This window comes from Anolis sagrei, chromosome 3, assembly GCF_037176765.1.
Source record: "Anolis sagrei isolate rAnoSag1 chromosome 3, rAnoSag1.mat, whole genome shotgun sequence".
Lineage (NCBI taxonomy): Eukaryota > Metazoa > Chordata > Lepidosauria > Squamata > Dactyloidae > Anolis > Anolis sagrei.
Window position 1 is genome coordinate 13,514,210 of NC_090023.1, and position 17,241 is coordinate 13,531,450.

Here is a 17,241-nt window from a genome sequence, read left to right on the forward strand (position 1 = left end):
GGAGGCCTGGTTTAAAGTCTGTCAGATTAGGATGAACATGTCTTGCCTTGGGAAAGGACTTGGGCAAAACTTCAACTCCTCTCTGTGGAGTAGTCTTCCGAGAAGCATTCCCTGCTAGAGCCTCAAACCCTGAACAGCTGCTAATGGTTGGCAGTAAAGATCCAGCAATACCCTGCACACGGGACCCATAAACTGAGAGTGCTGTTCTCTGGCTTGGTCAAGTCCTGCAAAGAAACCTTCAGAAGCAAATGTCCCTAATCAAAACCACTTACACAAAGGCACAACAGAAGATAACATAACTTAAGCCAGTTGCTGATTAACCTATATACAGTAGGCACACACACAAACTGTAAAGCACAAATAAGCAAAACATTGGCTGGGGCAGAGGAGGAGCTTGGTATTTCACAACTGTTATTTCACAACTATTAGTAGTTCACAACTGTTATTGGAAACACAAATATTTCATCCAACTAAACCCACAGTAAACTTTCTCTATAGTCTATTACCAACAAAACACAACAATGTATTGTCAAAGGCTTTCATGGCCGGAATCACTGGGTTGTTGTAGGTTTTTCCGGGCTATATGGCCATGTTCTGGAGGCAATTTTTCTCCAGCATATTATTTGAGAACACAGAAGTGCTGGACCACTCTCACAACCACCATGTCAGACTACACAGAGAAGCCATTGAAATCCACAAGCATGTGGACAATTTCAACAGAAAGGAAGAAACCATGAAAATGAACAAAATCTGGCTACCAGTATTAAAGGACTCAAAAATCACAACAGCAAAACAACAGAGGGAAACAAACAGGCACATAAAATCACTCTCAACAAGGGATTCCCCCCGGGCACTTCCAAGCCATTGAATGCTAATCAAGGTGATCAGCTGAAACATTCACACCTAGCCCCAGCAGACAAAAGTCCTTTGTCTCACCCTGGTCATTCCACAGATATATAAACCCATTTTTCCTACTTCCAACAGACCTCACTACCTCTGAGGATGCTTGCCATAGATGCAGGCGAAACGTCAGGAGAAAAATTGCCTCCAGAACATGGCCATATAGCCCAGAAAAACCTACAACAACCCAAAACACAACAAACTTGCATCTGAGTATAGGATTTCAATGTGCATCTAATTATTTTTAAAAATAAATTTTATGAACGATGGGTTACAAAGGAAAAGGTATACTTGCTTTCCTCCCTTGTTATACGAGAAATCCTTATCATTGATAGTAGTGTCACAACTAACAATAATATAGGGAATGCTTATATTATTTAATTACTAATATAGTTGTAATACAATATAATATTAGCTATAATTCCCCAAAATGAAGTTCAGAGAACAGCAGAAAAAAAAATGAAAGTGCAAGCTACAAGAAAACATAAGCAAGCAAAACCAAGAGAACTCCCATCAGAAAAAGACAGCTTCATTGACACCCACATAGTTTTTGAAATGAAATTGTTTTAATGTGACACATAGAAGTGAATTAAACATGAGACTCAAGGAATTAAATTCTCCACCTTGTGGTTCATCCATGAAAGACTTACCTTGGTTTATAATTTTTCATTTCTTCACTGGAAGTGGAAAATAGGTTCTCTGAATTTTTGTGTGAGTTCATACAGGAGATGAAGCAAGTTAATTCTGTTCTGATTGTTTACAGGCACCATACAGGTCAAAGCAAAGAAGGGCTTGGCAAATTCCATTTTTAGGGTACAGCTTTGAGAACATTGAGCTATAGGACATAAAATAACATTTCCCAGGATGTTTTCCATCTATTTAAAAGGGTTGTAAACCGCGTTGAGTCGCCAATTTTGGCTGAGAAACGGCGGTATACAAGCGCAGTAATAATAAAGTTCAACGTTCCACTTTTCCCAGCTAGAATAGCATCAGGCAAGGGGTTGTATTTGGGAAGCCATTTGGGTGGAGTCCTATGGTTTACAGCAGGCATGGGCAAACTTCAGTCCTCCAGGTGTTTCGGACTTCGAACACTCACAATTCCTAAAAACCGGTAGGTATTTAGGAATTGTGGGGGCTGAAATCCAAAACACCTGGAGAACTGAAGTTTTCCGGCTAGTCTACAGTCAAGGGGCTTTAAATTTGGTCTGAAGAACTCTACCCCTTGAATAGTGCTAATATGAAATTTGGGCACTAAGTTCAAAAAAGTATATAGCTGCACCCATTGCTCCCACTTTCCTCTTGCAATTTTTCAGTGGCCTGCTTCTATAAAAAGGCTGAGAAACTACTTGATTTGGGGAATGATCTTTGAGGTGCTGTGATAACACTTCCAATTAGTACAGGAAATATTTTCCCATATTCCAGCATTTTAGGATTTGTATTGTCGAAGGCTTTCATGGCCGGAATCACTGGGTTGTTGTAGGTTTTTTCGGGCTATATGGCCATGTTCTAGAGGCATTCTCTCCTGACATTTCACCTGCATCTATGGCAAGCATCCTCAGAGGTAGTGAGGTCTGTTGGAACTAGGCAAAAGGGTTTATATATCTGTGGAATGACCAGGGTGGGACAAAGGACTCTTGTCTGCTGGAGCTAGGTGTGACTGTTTCAACTAACCACCCTGATTATTTTAATTTAAAATTTAGGATTTATTTATTTATTTATGTACGACATTTATATGCCACCCTTCTCACCCCGAAGGGGACTCAGAGTGGCTTACAAGATATATATACATACAATATATTACATCATTAGCATAGTACAATATCAGAATATTGCACCATACCACTATATCGTAATATTATTAGTAATATTACATGTAATATAAATATATAATTATAATATCATATTATTATTAGTATTATAATGCATTAATTTATAATATTGTAAGTATTATGTATATACAATATATTATATTATATTATATTATATTATTAGAATAGCACAGGAGACTAGATGGAACTGTAGCCAAAACTAATTGGATGTACTGTATTGTAACTGCATGACCTCCTGCATGTGATCCCTGATAGTTTGACATCAATAAAGAAAAAAAGATGTGATTGGGAGAGCAGCATTGGGAGAACTTGGAAACAACCCTTAGACTTCAACAGTCAAGCAGGGCTTTGACTGTGCTGGCTGGTGGATTATGGGAGCTGTAGTATAAAAAGCAACTTCCTTGAGCTCTACATTGGCTTCCCTACACATTAGGAAATGAAGAGATCAGAGAGAGACTATAGTAGTTATTGTGTCATATATACTTATATCTTGAAAACCTCTGGAAATCAAGCATTTTGAATATGAAAGGTTAAATTCTAAGTGTATATATCATTGTATGATTTCAAGTCATTTGCAACCTATAATGGGATTTTCCAGGAAAGATTTATTCAGAGGGAATTTGCCATTGCTTGGGTTGAGACAGACTTGACCAAGAGCACAGAGTGGGCTTTCATGCTGAACTTTGCTCTCCTCCTTCCTCTTCCACTCTCCACATATACAGAGTTGTAATTTAACATTTCAGTCTGATGATATTTCATTTCTACTTTATAATAAGAATTGAAGAAGCAGGTTTAACTTTGAACAGTATGTCAAGCACCAAGGGCATTTTGATAGGTCTCCACTCTGCCTACCTTCTGGCTGGTATTGTGCTATTATTGTTACCGTCTGCCCTGCTCCTTTAAGCGCCGCAGCGGCCTGTTCATGGGTAGCACCACGAAGATCAATTCCATTCACCTGCAAAGAAAAGAGGAAAAGCAAAGCAAGGTTCAGATGCAATTTGGGGAGATCAATTCCAAAGCACTTCCTTTTAAAAAAGAAAGAAAAATGAATAGTTAACACATAAATGACAATTTTCACAAAATATTACACAGCATTGTCGAAGGCTTTTATGGCCAGAATCACTGGGTTGTTGTAGGTTTTTTCGGGCTATATGGCCATGGTCTAGAGGCATTCTCTCCTGACATTTCGCCTGTATCTATGGCAAGCATCCTCTGAAGATGCTTGCCATAGATGTAGGCGAAACGTCAGGAGAGAATGCCTCTAGACCAGGCCCGTAGCCAGGATTTCATTTCGGGGGGGGGGGGGGGGGGGAGGGCTGAATTTTTTTCAGGGGGGGGGGTTTCGGGGGGGGATGAGTCTGAGTGAAAGAGGGTCTAGCCTAGCACACCTTTTGAATAATTATCCCAATACCCCCATGCATATGGGATATATTGATTATGGTGATCAGATCATGATATGAATAAACATAACAGTTTAAATAATGCACCAGTAAGGCCTTTTTGCGAACCACCATGAGAATTTCGGGGGGGGGGGGGCTGAAGCCCCTCAAGCCCCCTCCCCCCCCCCCCCGGCTACATGCCTGCTCTAGACCATGGCCATATAGCCTGAAAAAATCTACAACAACCCATATTACACAGCAATTAGGAAGTTAATTAAAACCATAGAATTTTAGAGTTGGAAGAGACCTTGAAGACCATCTCTTTTGAGGGTAAACAACTTCTACATGTCCAGAGTCAAATTCTCTCCCTTATAGGTTACAGCAAAATTCAAACTGGAATGATAGAATCACAAAGTTGGAAGGAGTCTCATGGGTCACTGCATCCAATGCAAGATCTCAATGATCTTGATGCAAGATCACCAGGTGGATGCCCAGTAGGCAGCTATCTGAACTCTTTTTGGAAACATCCAGAAAAGGAGACTCCAGCCAGTTCTCCAGGCAATTGATTCTCAACTCATCTCATTGTCAAGAAGTTCCTTGTAATGTTCAGGTGAAATATACTTTCCTGTAACCTGAAACTACTAGTTTTTTTGCTATCTTCTGTGGAAGCAGAGCATTATCTTGCACTATTGTCATTTAGGTGAATATTATCTAAAATGGTTATTAATTTATATTGATAATCCTTGCATATCCTGTGTTCTTGCATATCCTGTGTTCTATCTCTCTATCATGTTATTTTGAAACTGTTTATTTTATTTTGTCATTTCATGTGTTTATTTTGATGGTATTTTGCTTCTTTGTATTTTGTTTTTTTTTGTATTGTAATTTTGGGCTTGGCTTCATGTAAGCCACCCTGAGTCCCCTTTGGGGAGATGGTGGTGGGGTATAAAGTTGTTGTTGTTGTTGTTGTTGTTGTTGTTGTATTGGGCAGCAGCTGCTGCAAGAGACAAGAGTCTATTCTTCTGGAGAACAAGTCCTATGAGGAGGGGCTTAAGGAGCTGGGCATGTTTAGCCTGAAGAAGAGAAGGCTGAGAGGAGATATGATAGCCATGTATAAATATGTGAAAGGAAGCCACAGGAAGGAGGGAGCAAGCTTGTTTTCTGCTTCCATGGGGACTAGGACGCGGAACAATGGCTTCAAACTACAAGAAAGGAGATTCCATCTGAACATGAGGAAGAACTTCCTGAGTGTGAGAGCTGTTCAGCAGTGGAATTCTCTGCCCCGGAGTGTGGTGGAGGCTCCTTCTTTGGAAGCTATTAAACAGAGGCTGGATGGCCATCTGTCAGGGGTGATTTGAATGCAATATTCCTGCTTCTTGGCAGGGGGTTGGACTGGATGGCTCATGAGGTCTCTTCCAACTCTTTGATTCTATGATTCTGTTGATGGGGATGACTGATGCTTCGATCTTGCTCCTACTAATTATCTGTGGTAAAGGATGAATTGTGACTATAATCCTGCTCATAGGAAGGGCAGTGAAAAAAATCAGTCTGCCATGTCTTGATTGACAGAACAGACCACTATTGTTTGCAATGGCTGCTGTCCAATAAGTGGACACGAGTAGTTGGGCTGGGAAGAGCTACTTACCTATGCAGCTAAGATAGTTATCTGACTAGGCAGCACATATAAAATCCCAGCCTTTGTTTGGGAAATGTTCACAGAAAGATCTACCTTCTTAGTTCATATTCTTCTTTTTAAAAACTGTTTTGAGCATTGTCAAGTTTTGTATGTTAGCAGATTACACTGTAAGCAAGCTGGTCAAAACATATCATTGTTGCTTTTGTTAACTGTCATCAAGTCAACTTCAACTTCTGGTGACCCTATACGTGGGAGACCTCCAAGGCACCCTCTTATCAAGAGCCCTTCTGCTCCTTTGAAAACTCACTACTTTGGCTTCCTTGATTGACATTATCCAGTTAGAAAGTGGTCTCTATCTTTTCTCACTGCCCTCTATCTTGTCAGGCATCTTTATCTTTTCTATGTGTCATGTCTTCTCATGATTTCACAATCCCAGATTATTCGATAGTCCTAGGTTAGTCTTTGTGGCTTCTAGTGAAAACCCAGGCATTTATTTTTTTGAAATCTGGACACTTTTTAGCTGGTCAAGATCCTTCTTGAATTGAGGTATCTAGAACTGGAGAAAGGGTTATTTCAGGTGAGGTCTTACCAGAGCAGAATAGAGTCAGACTATGACTTCCCTTGAGCTCGACTCTATATTCCTATTGACATAACCTAGAACAGCGTTGCTTTTAAAACTGCCGCATCACACTGTTAACCCATGTTCAGCTTGTGATCTGCCAAGACTTGTAGATCCCTTTGACATGGACTGTCTTTCAGCGAAGAGACCACAATCTTATATCTGTGCGTTTCATTTTTACTGTCTAGGTGTAGTACTGTATATTTCTCCCTGCTGAAATTCATTTGGTTAGTCTTCACCCAGCTCTCTAACCTGGTAAGGTTATTTTGAATTCTGATCCATCCCTCTGGGGTATTAATGATCCCCCTCCCCCAGGGCCCCAATTTGGTGCCATCTGTAAATTTGGTAAGTGTACCTTCTATTCTGTCATCCAAGCCATTGAAAAAGATGTTGAATAACCCTGAATGGCCCAGAACAGAACCCTGTGGCACCCTGCTGGTCACTCCTTTCCAGAAGGAAGAACGATGAGCCATTGATGTGCACCCTTTGGGATTGATCAATTAATCAATTTCCAATTGACTTAACAGTAGCATTGTCCAGCTCATATTTTATTAACTTCTTTGTGAGAATATTGCGAAGAATCTTGTCAAAGGCTTTACTAAAATCAAGATATGCTACGTCCACAGAATTCCCTTCATCTACCAAGTTTGTAACTCTATTTAAAAAGAGGTCTGTGTTTGGTATGATTTGTTTTTGAGAAACCCATGTTGACCTTTTTGTGAGTATGGCATTCTTTTTTAAGTGCTTACCGATTGTCTTTTTAATGATCTGCTCCTGAATCTTTCCTGGTATTGATATCAGGTTGACTGGTAATTGTCCTCTTTTTTCTCCTTTATGAAGATGGGGACAACATTCACCTTCTTCCAGTCTGCTGGAACTTATGCTCTCCATAAATTCTCAAAGATGATTTCTAGTGGTTCTGAATTACTTATGCCGGTTCTTATAATACTCTTGGATGTAGTTCACATAGCCTTGGACACTTGATTTCATTTCATTTAGTCAGATATTTCTGTATTGCCTCTTTATCTATTTTGTGTTGCATTTCCCTTACCGCATCTTCTGCTTTATCCTCCCCATAGAATCATACGCTTGGAAGAGACCTTATGGGCCATCCAGTCCAACCCTCTGCCAACATGCAGGAAAATCGCATTCAAAGCACCCTCGACAGATGGCCATCCAGCCTCTGTTTAAAACCTTCCAAAGAAGGAGCCTCCACACACTCCGGGACAGAGAGTTCCACTGCTGAACGGCTCTCACACTCAGGAAGTTCTTTCTAATGTTCAGATGGAATCTCCTTTCTTGTAGTTCGAAGTCATTGCTCTGATTCCTAGTTTCCAGGGCAGCAGAAAACAAGTTAGCTTCCTCCCCCCTATGAGTTCCTCTCATATATTTATACCCCAAGCTGAGCACTGTTAATTTTGTGGAGACAACTGAGGCCAAGAAGGTGTTGAGTAGTTCTGCCTTTTCTCTGTCTTCTGTTATCATTTCTCCATCACCTGTTCCTAATAGTGGTTCTACCATTTCCTTGCTCTTTTTTTTTTTTTTTTTGCTACCGAAGTAACTAAAGCAACCCCTTCTCTAGCAAGCCTGAGCTCATTTTGTGCTTTAGCTTTTCACACCTTTTTCCTATACATCTTGGTTATACATTTGAATTCCTCCCTGGTGATTTCCCTCCCTTTTCCATTTCTTGTACATATCCCTTTTAAATCTTAGTACGATCAAAGTTCCTTAGACTCCATTCTAGTTTTTTTAGACACCTCCTATTTTCTTCCTCCTCATTGGAACTGTTTGAAATCTCAATTTTCAGAAACTCCAATCCATCATGAACTCCTTTCTCAGCCAGAATGTGATTTCATTTCTAGGCAAAATGTGCCTTCTATTTTCTTTCTCTTAGATGCACAAAGTAAAAATAGAGTTTGGGAGAGTGGGGAAGAGAGAAGTGTTGATTATTGGGAAACGGACTGAAAAACAAATCTGCACAATTGGCTACAGATCTCAGCTTCTATTTTCACAGAATTTAGGCACTGCTGTTTCCACTAAGAGAATAAACAATCCTAAATTCATTATGCAGCCACCTCGGGCTTGTATCGCACAAACGCTTCACTGACTTTCACTTTTCCTGTAACTCTGCCTGGCTTGTCAGCTCTGGGAAGGTGAAGCATGCCCACATCTTCTATGCTTTTTTGTTTTATTTACTTCTAACTTTACCTTCAGGGCGCTGCTGTGATTCATACATAGTTATTTATTGGATTACTCTACTGTCTGCTCCAATTAGGCTCAAGAAGGAAGTAAGAATAACATAAAATAGAGGCTGTAACAAAATATTTACATGTTTGTTTGTATGTGTATGTACTCTTCATAAAACACAGAATTGTACACCATGAACTGTCTACTTTAAGATGTATTTCAATTTTATTTGGCAAACCCTTAGGCTCTCAAAAACAAAACATATTAATATTGAAGGTTTCTCTGTATATCGCCCAGCTTCTCCCAAACCCAGATGTTGTTTAAAGATGACAACCCAACCATCTCCAACCGCTGGTCATATTTGCAGGACACACAGGACAACAGCATGTAGGGAGCGCGTTTGGGTCAGCCTGGCTATTTGCTATACAGAGAAGTACACCAGAGGTCTATTTACTAATGTTTTCAGACGTCATTTCAGGACACAGGCAGGTGGGCCAGGTATGGAAAGAATATTCAGATATATTCAGAAAATGGTTGAAGTGCTTTCTTGTTGCTTATTGAGAAGCTCTGATGAAAGAACCCAGGAATGATAAGAATCTTTGCAATTCAGGGCTTATCTTATACAAAAAAATTATGCAGTCATCTTGCACAGATAACAGCATTTTCTGTGCTGAAAACAGTACTTTCATGCAATATAACAATTATTTGCAGAGTTTCTGTGAGTTTTCTGGGCTGTAAGGTCATGTTCCAGAAGCATTCTCTCCTGGCGTTTTGCCCACATCTATGACAGGCATCCTCAGAGGTTGTGAAGCCATGCAGCCTAGAAACCCAGTGATTCTGGCCATCAAAGCCTTTAATAACACAATTATTTGAAGAAATTGCTGTTTCTTGAAAAGTAAATATTGTTTTTGATACAAAATATTGGGAAGAAAAATTCTGAAATCACTGGTTGCTTCATTTGGGAAGACCCTTAGTGAAGAATTACATCTCTCCAAACATAGAATCATTGAGTTGGAAGAAACCTCATGGGCCATCCCAATCCAACCCCCTGCCAAGAAGCAGGAAAATTGCATTCAAAGCACCCTCGAAAGATGGGTCAACATGGATCAACATAGTCAACATGGATTTATCAAAAACAAGTCATGCCAGACTAATCTGATCTCTTTCTTCGATAGAGCTACAAGCTGGGTAGATGCGGGGAATGCCGTGGATGTAGCGTACCTGGATTTCAGTAAGGCCTTCGACAAGGTCCCCCATGACCTTCTGGCAAGGAAACTAGTCCAATGTGGGCGAGGCAAAACTACGGTGAGGTGGATCTGGAATTGGTTAAGTGGACGAACACAGAGAGTGCTCACTAATGCTTCCTCCTCATCTTGGAAAGAAGTGACGAGCGGAGTGCCGCAGGGTTCCGTCCTGGGCCCGGTCCTGTTCAACATCTTTATTAACGACTTAGATGAAGGGCTAGAAGGCATGATCATCAAGTTTGCAGACGACACCAAATTGGGAGGGATAGCCAATAGTCCAGAGGACAGGAGCAGAATTCAAAACGATCTTGACAGAGTAGAGAGATGGGCCAAAACTAACAAAATGAAGTTCAACAGTGACAAATGTAAGATACTCCACTTTGGCAGAAAAAATGAAATGCAAAGATACAGAATGGGTGACTCCTGGCTCGAGAGCAGTACGTGTGAAAAAGATCTTGGAGTCCTCGTGGACAACAAGTTAAACATGAGCCAACAATGTGATGTGCGGCAAAAAAAGCCAATGGGATTTTGGCCCTCATCAATAGGAGCATAGTGTCTAGATCTAAGGAAGTCATGCTACCCCTCTATTCTGCTTTGGTTAGACCACATCTGGAATACTGTGTCCAATTCTGGGCACCACAATTCAAGAGAGATATTGACAAGCTGGAATGTGTCCAGAGGAGGGCGACTAAAATGATCAAGGGTCTGGAGAACAAGCCCTATGAGGAGCGGCTTATGGAACTGGGCATGTTTAGCCTGAAGAAGAGAAGGCTGAGAGGAGATATGATAGCCATGTACAAATATGTGAGAGGAAGCCACAGGGAGGAGGGAGCAAGCTTGTTTTCTGCTTCCTTGGAGACTAGGACGCGGAACAATGGCTTCAAGCTACAAGAGAGGAGATTCCATCTGAACATTAGGAAGAACTTCCTGACTGTGAGAGCCATTCAGCAGTGGAACTCTCTGCCCCGGAGTGTGGTGGAGGCTCCTTCATTGGAAGCTTTTAAGCAGAGGCTGGATGGCCATTTGTCAGGGGTGATTTGAATGCAATATTCCTGCTTCTTGGCAGGGGGTTGGACTGGATGGCCCATGAGGTCTCTTCCAACTCTTTGATTCTATGATTCTATGATTCTATGGCCATCCAGCCCCTGTTTAAAAGCCTCCAAAGAAGGAGCCTTTACCACACTCCGGGGTGGAGAGTTCCACTGTTGAACAGTTTTCACAGTCAGGAAATTCTTCCTCAAGTTCAGGTGAAAACTCCTTTCCTGTAGTTTGAAGCCATTGTTCCGCATCCTAATCTCCAGGGCAGCAGAAAACAAGCCTGCTCCCTCCTCTCTATGACTTCCCCTTACATATTTCTACATGGCCATCATCATATCTCTCCTCAGCCTTCTCTCCTGCAGTCTAAACTTGTGCTTGGTGTGTATGTGAGTGGTAGAACTGCTTGTTTCTATATCTGGATGTTTCCCAGTCCCATTACTGTCAAGATAGCCATGTTGAGTTGAATACACCAAGGCACTGTGGAGCAGCACTTGTGGTCCAAAAGAAGAACTTCCTCAGAACTCGGCTTCTGAGGACCAGATACTGACAATAAATAGCAGAGGATTTCATGCTCTGCTTCTGAGTTTTTCTGAAGCATCTGGCTAGCTGCTGTGAGAAGCAGAAGGCTGGAACTAGATTGAACTCAGCCCATTGGAACATGATAAACCCCAGATTTGTACTCTGGCCCTGTTATTGTACCCAGCTGCCAAACAGACAAGCATGGAGAAAAGCCTGCGATGAAAACCATAGCAGTTTGCACTGCAGAAAGCAGAAACCCTGAATGAAGTGGCATGGCAATAATTAAAAAAATATTTTAACCATGTTTCTTAGATGGCCTTCAAGCTTAGAACGTTCTTTTAAAAAAGTCAAACATTTTACAATGCAATACATTAAAAAATCTTTGAGGAAGCTCAGCAGGAAGAGGTGAGTCTTTAGAGTTTTCTTTGAGACTCAGGATACATCCATCCATCTTCCAAAAAAGACAGGTGGACAAATGTCAGCATGCTGGGAGATGCAAAAACCACCAGCATTGAAGTGATTCTCCTACATCATCAACTCTGCAGGACTGGCTACTTTGTATGAATGCCCGATTGCCATCACCCAAAGCAGTTACTATACTCCCAACTCAAGAATGGAAAATGGAATATTGATGGATAAGAAAAGAGATTTAAAGATGGGCTTACAGCTATCCTTAAAAACTGTGGCACAGACACCAAAAGTGAGAACTGGAGGTAGCAGTACTGAGGAATTAGAAGAAGCACAAAGGGAGGGCATAAGGGAGAAATGTACAAAGAGGAAGTCATGTCAAGCCAACCCTGACCGGGACCGCCTTCCACCTGGAAACCGATGCCCACACTATGGAAGAACATGCAGGTCAAGAATAGAGCTCCACAGTCACCTATGTATCCACTGTCAAGACACTACACTTGGAAGGCCATCATACTCGGGAAATGAGGGATCCCTAAGTAAGTAAGCAAGTAGCATCCAGTCTATAGATTTAAAGCAGTTTGCTACTACTTAACTGTCATGTCTAAAAGCTATGGAATCCTGAGAGTTTTAGTTCTACAAGGTATTTAGCTTTCCTTGCCAAAGAGTGCTGGTGCTTCACCGAACTACAACTCCCTATTTGGATAAGATAGTTATGTGACTAAGTAGCACATGTAAAATTTCATCCCCTATTTTGGAGATGTTCCTAGGGTGATCTACTTTCTTATTTCATATTCCTCTTTTGAAAAATTGTTTTGAAGGTTGCCAAGTTTTGTATGATAACAGGTTCCACTATAAGCGATCTGGGCAATTCACATTGTTGTTGTTATTGTTAACTGTCATCAAGTCAGCTTCAACTTCTGGTGACCCTATGTATGGGAGACTTCCAAAGATCCCTCTTATTAGCAGCCTTTCTCAGGTCTTGAAAACTTGGTGCCGTGGTTTCATTTGATTGAATCTATCCACCTGAAACTTTTCTTGAACTTTTCCTACTGCTTTCTATCTTGCCAGGTATTAACTTTTCTATGTGGCATTGCTTCTCGTAATAGGTTCAAAAAATGACAGTCCCAGCTTTGGCATTTTGGCATCTACAGAAGGTTCGGGCTTGATTTGCTCTACAGCAGGCATGGGCAAACTTTGGCCCTCCAGGTGTTTTGGACTTCAACACCCACAATTCCTAACAGCCTCAGGCCCCTTCCTTTCCCCCCTCAGCTGGGAGAAATCGGGAGATTCAATCTTAATTAGGACACAAAAAGGCCATAGTGTCATTTGGAATATGTGCAAGCAGACACTGCAGCTACACAAAAACACACATATTTGGGTTGCTGTGAGTTTTCAGGCCTGTATTGCCATGTTCCAGAAGCATTCTTTCCTTTACCAATATTAAAAGCTCTAAAATCAGTACAGTAAATAAAGAACAGCACTCAAAAGATAAGGGAGTTCCAGACAGGAGATGATCAGGGCCAGTTAATACCTCCCAACAAAGGATTCCCCCCAGGCAGAAAGCAGCCAGGCTTTGAAGCTGCAAGGCCATTTATTGCTAATCAAGGTGGCCAATTGCAATGTTCACGATTGCCTCCAGCAAACAAGAGTTCTTTCCCCCACTCTGAACATCCCACAGATATATAAACTAGGAATGGTTAGAGTCGCTTGGATAACTCATATCTCAATAATTTAGTTTAAATTACCTTTTCAAAGCAATATTGAAGTTTTTTTTTAAAATCTGGAAGTCTCTTTGCCCTTCCGAAGCTTTTTCCGCCATTTTTGTTACAACTCTTCTGGTCCCTGGCCTCGGATCAAGCCAGAGAAGCCAGTTTTAAACCAGAGCAGGAAGGAATTTCCTCCATTTGCTTTTCCCTGCTTCTGGTCCCTGGCCTCAGCTCATGTCAGAGAAGCCAGTTTTAAAGCCAGAGAAGCCAGTTTTAAACCAGAGCAGGTTGGAATTTCCTCCGTTTGCTTTCCCCCTGCTTCTGGTCCCTGGCCTCAGCTCAAGCCAGATAATCCAGTTTTAAATCAGATAAGGAAGGAATTTCCTCTGCTTGCTTTTCCCCACTTCTGGAGTACAACAACTACTTTCAAAGTAAAGACCAAACAATGAAACAGGAAATAACACTTTCAAACCATTACGAAAGGATTTGGAAGTTTCCGAAGTTTCAAAAAGTTTGAAAAAAAATTCTGTGGAAATCAGAATTGACTTTAGAATCGGACCACCAGCACCCCCTACATCCAAAACGAGTTTTGAACCTTTTTTTGTGGATCAAAAAAGCCTAATATAAACCCCACTTATTGAGTTTCCAACAGACCTCACAACCTCTGAGGATGCCTGCCATAGATGTGGATGAAATGTCAGGAGAGGATGCTTCTGGAACATGGCCATACAGCCTGGAAAACTCACAGCAACCCAGGGATTCCAGCCATGAAAGCCTTCATCAACACATTACACACATTTGGCCTTGTCCAGGTTGCACAAAGAAGCACATTTCTTGCTCTTATCAAATCATTCTGGGCAAAACGTTCAGTGACAAGTCTGATTTTTATCTTTTTGGCAGTTAGAGTATTTCACCCCAAATGTGACAGCAAAAACTATATACATTAAAGAGTGATGTTGCTGATTGGGGGTTGGCAGGGATGTGAAATGACAACAGCTGATGAAATCTGGCATCATTCTGGCTGTCAACCCTAAAACAGACATGCCGCTATTTAGAAATGTCTGAACTAGGTGACTTGGCATTCTGAAAGGAAGAAAGTGAAGCAGAAAGGCACTGCAAAAACTATGATATCTCAAGACTAGTTGGGATTTTAAACTACAGTCTGTGAAATTGGAAAATTGTGGTGCTGCAGTGGCACAATGGTTAAACTGTTAATCTGCTGAACTTGCTGACCAGAAGGTTGGCAGTTCAAATCCGCAAGGTGGGGTGAGCTCCCATGGCTCCAGGATGTGCCAACCTAGCAGTTTGAAAACATGCAAATGTGAGTAGATCAATAGATACCACCTTGGCGGAACTAGTTTCTCAACCTTCCTAATGCCGTGACCCCTTAATACAATTCCTCCTGTTGTGGTGACCCCCAACCATAAAATTGTTTTTGTTGCTACTTCATAACTGTAATTTTGCCATTGTTATGAATTGTAATGTAAGTATATAATATGCAGAATGTATTTTCATTCATTGGACAAAATTTGGCATAAATACCCAATACGCTCACAATTGAATACTGGTGGGGTTGGGGGGTACTGTTTTTGTTATTTGGGAGTTGTAGTTGCTGGGATTTATAGTTAAATGACAACAAACGAGCATTCTGAACTCTACCAATGATGGAAGCCCCCTCATGACCCCCCCCAGGGGTCCCGATCCTCAGGGTGAGAAACACTGCTTTACCCTTATCTGTGTATCTGTGTTTCACTGGTTCGAGGCATTGAATGTTTGCCTTGTCCCTGTCCATGCAGTCATGCCGGCTACATGACCTTGGATGTGTCTATGGTCAACACCAACTCTTTGGCTTAGAAATGGAGACAGGCACCCCACCCCCTCCCAAGTCGGAGTTGACTAGACTTAATGTCAACAGGAAACCTTTAGCTTTATTCTGTAGAACAAATGCAGTTGAACCCCACTTTAACTGCCATGTATCAGTTGCTCCATGCAGTCATGACCTTGGAGGTGTCTACAGACAATGCCAACTCTTTGGCTTAGAAATGGAGACAGGAACCATCCCCTCCCCCCAGAGTCGGACTTGACTAGACTTAATGCCAACAGGAAACTTTTACCCTTACTCTGTAGAACTAATGCAGTTAAACACCAGTTTAACTGCCATGTATCAGGTGCTCCATGCAGTCATGGTGGCCACATGACCTTGGCGGTGTCTACGGACAATGGCGACTCTTCGGCTTAGAAATTGAGATGGGCATCAATCACCCCACAGTTGGACTTGACTACACTTAATGTCAGCGGGAAATGTACCTTTACTCTTTAGAACTAATGCCGTTAAACACCAGTTTAACTGCCATGTATCAGATGCCCCATGCAGTCATGGTGGCCAAATGACCTTGGAGGTGTCTATGGTCAATGCCGACTTTTCGGCTTAGAAATGGAGATGGGCACCAACCCCCCCCCCCCCCCCGAGTTGGACTTCACTAGACTAAATTTCAACGGGAAACTTTTACCTTTACTCTGTATAACTAATGCAGTTAAACACCAGTTTAACTGCCTTGTATCAGGTGCTCCATACAGTCATGCCGGCCACATGACCTTGGAGGTGTAGATGGACAACGCTGAGTCTTCGACTTAGAAATGGAGACAGGCAGAGGCGGCCCTAGGTAATTTTCAACCGTAAGCAAACAGTATTTTGCCCCCCCCCCTCCAACCAATCACTGATATATATTTTCTGTTCATCGTGGGAGTTCTGTGTGCCATATTTGGTTCAATTCCATCATTGGTGGAGTTCACAATGCTCTTTGATTGTAGGTGAAATATACATCCTAGTAACTACAACTCGCATATGTCAAGGTCTGTTTTTCCCCAAGAGCACCTCAAGAGCACCCCTGGGCAAAATCAACTATACTGCAAATGCTTACTTTGCGTAATGGGTTGAGCTGCCCCTGGAGACAGGCACCACCACTCCAAATTCAGATTTGACTAGACTTAATGTCAACGAGAAACCTTTACCTTTACTCTGTAGAAGTAATGCAGTTAAACACCACTTTAACCGCCATGTATCAGGTGCTCCATGCAGTCATGCTGGCCACATGAGCTTGGAGGTGTCTACGGACAACTCCAGCTCTTCGGCTTAGAAATGGAGATGAGCACCACCTCCCAGAGTCAGACACGACTGGACTTCATGTCAGGGGAAAACCTATATATATATATATATGAATAAAAAAAGCACTATTTTAAAAAATCCTACTAGCTGTTATGAAGAGTGGGAGTTAGAGTCCAAAACACCTGGAGGGTCAAAGTTTGCCCATGCCTAGTTTAGACTCATAACAAAGTTCAGTGATGATGACTTTTCTAGCTACACCAGCCTAGGTCATCAAGAGGAATCATGCCAAAGTTTCCCCTTCTTTATCTTATTAATTCATGTCTCCTGTGTTCTCTGGATCTTTCAGTAGTCATGTATCTGGTAGAAAAACCCCCCAAAACAACCCAGTTCTCCATCCTGCTGCCCGCCTCTTCCTTTTTCGCTCCCCAGACATGCAAATGTGCCCACTTCCTACACGTTGCTCCTGGCCGGCCCTCTCTACCGTCAGAATAGCACAATTCCATCCCTGACCTTTGCAGTAATCAACCCGGGCTGTTCTTTTCTGTGCCTGTCCTGTCGCTCTGCTGTTTTCCAAGGGTTTATTCTTTCCTTCTGCCTGCCACGGATGATGCTCTTTCCGCCTCCACAGCTTCTCTTCTTTTGCCACCCACGCCAGCCCCCCTGCGCG

General features: G+C 41.9%; 1 protein-coding gene across 23 annotated transcripts in view; it reads right to left on the reverse strand.

Moving 5' to 3' along the window:
* Nucleotides 1–17,241, reverse strand: part of DLG2 (discs large MAGUK scaffold protein 2) — a 1,355,349-nt gene that overhangs the window by 209,894 nt on the left and 1,128,214 nt on the right. For all 23 annotated transcript variants that reach the window (XM_067466492.1, XM_067466491.1, XM_067466494.1 and 20 more), the window contains one exon: nt 3,582–3,684. In XM_067466492.1, coding sequence (XP_067322593.1) covers nt 3,582–3,684 — 103 coding nt within the window. The remainder of the gene's footprint in view (nt 1–3,581; nt 3,685–17,241) is intronic.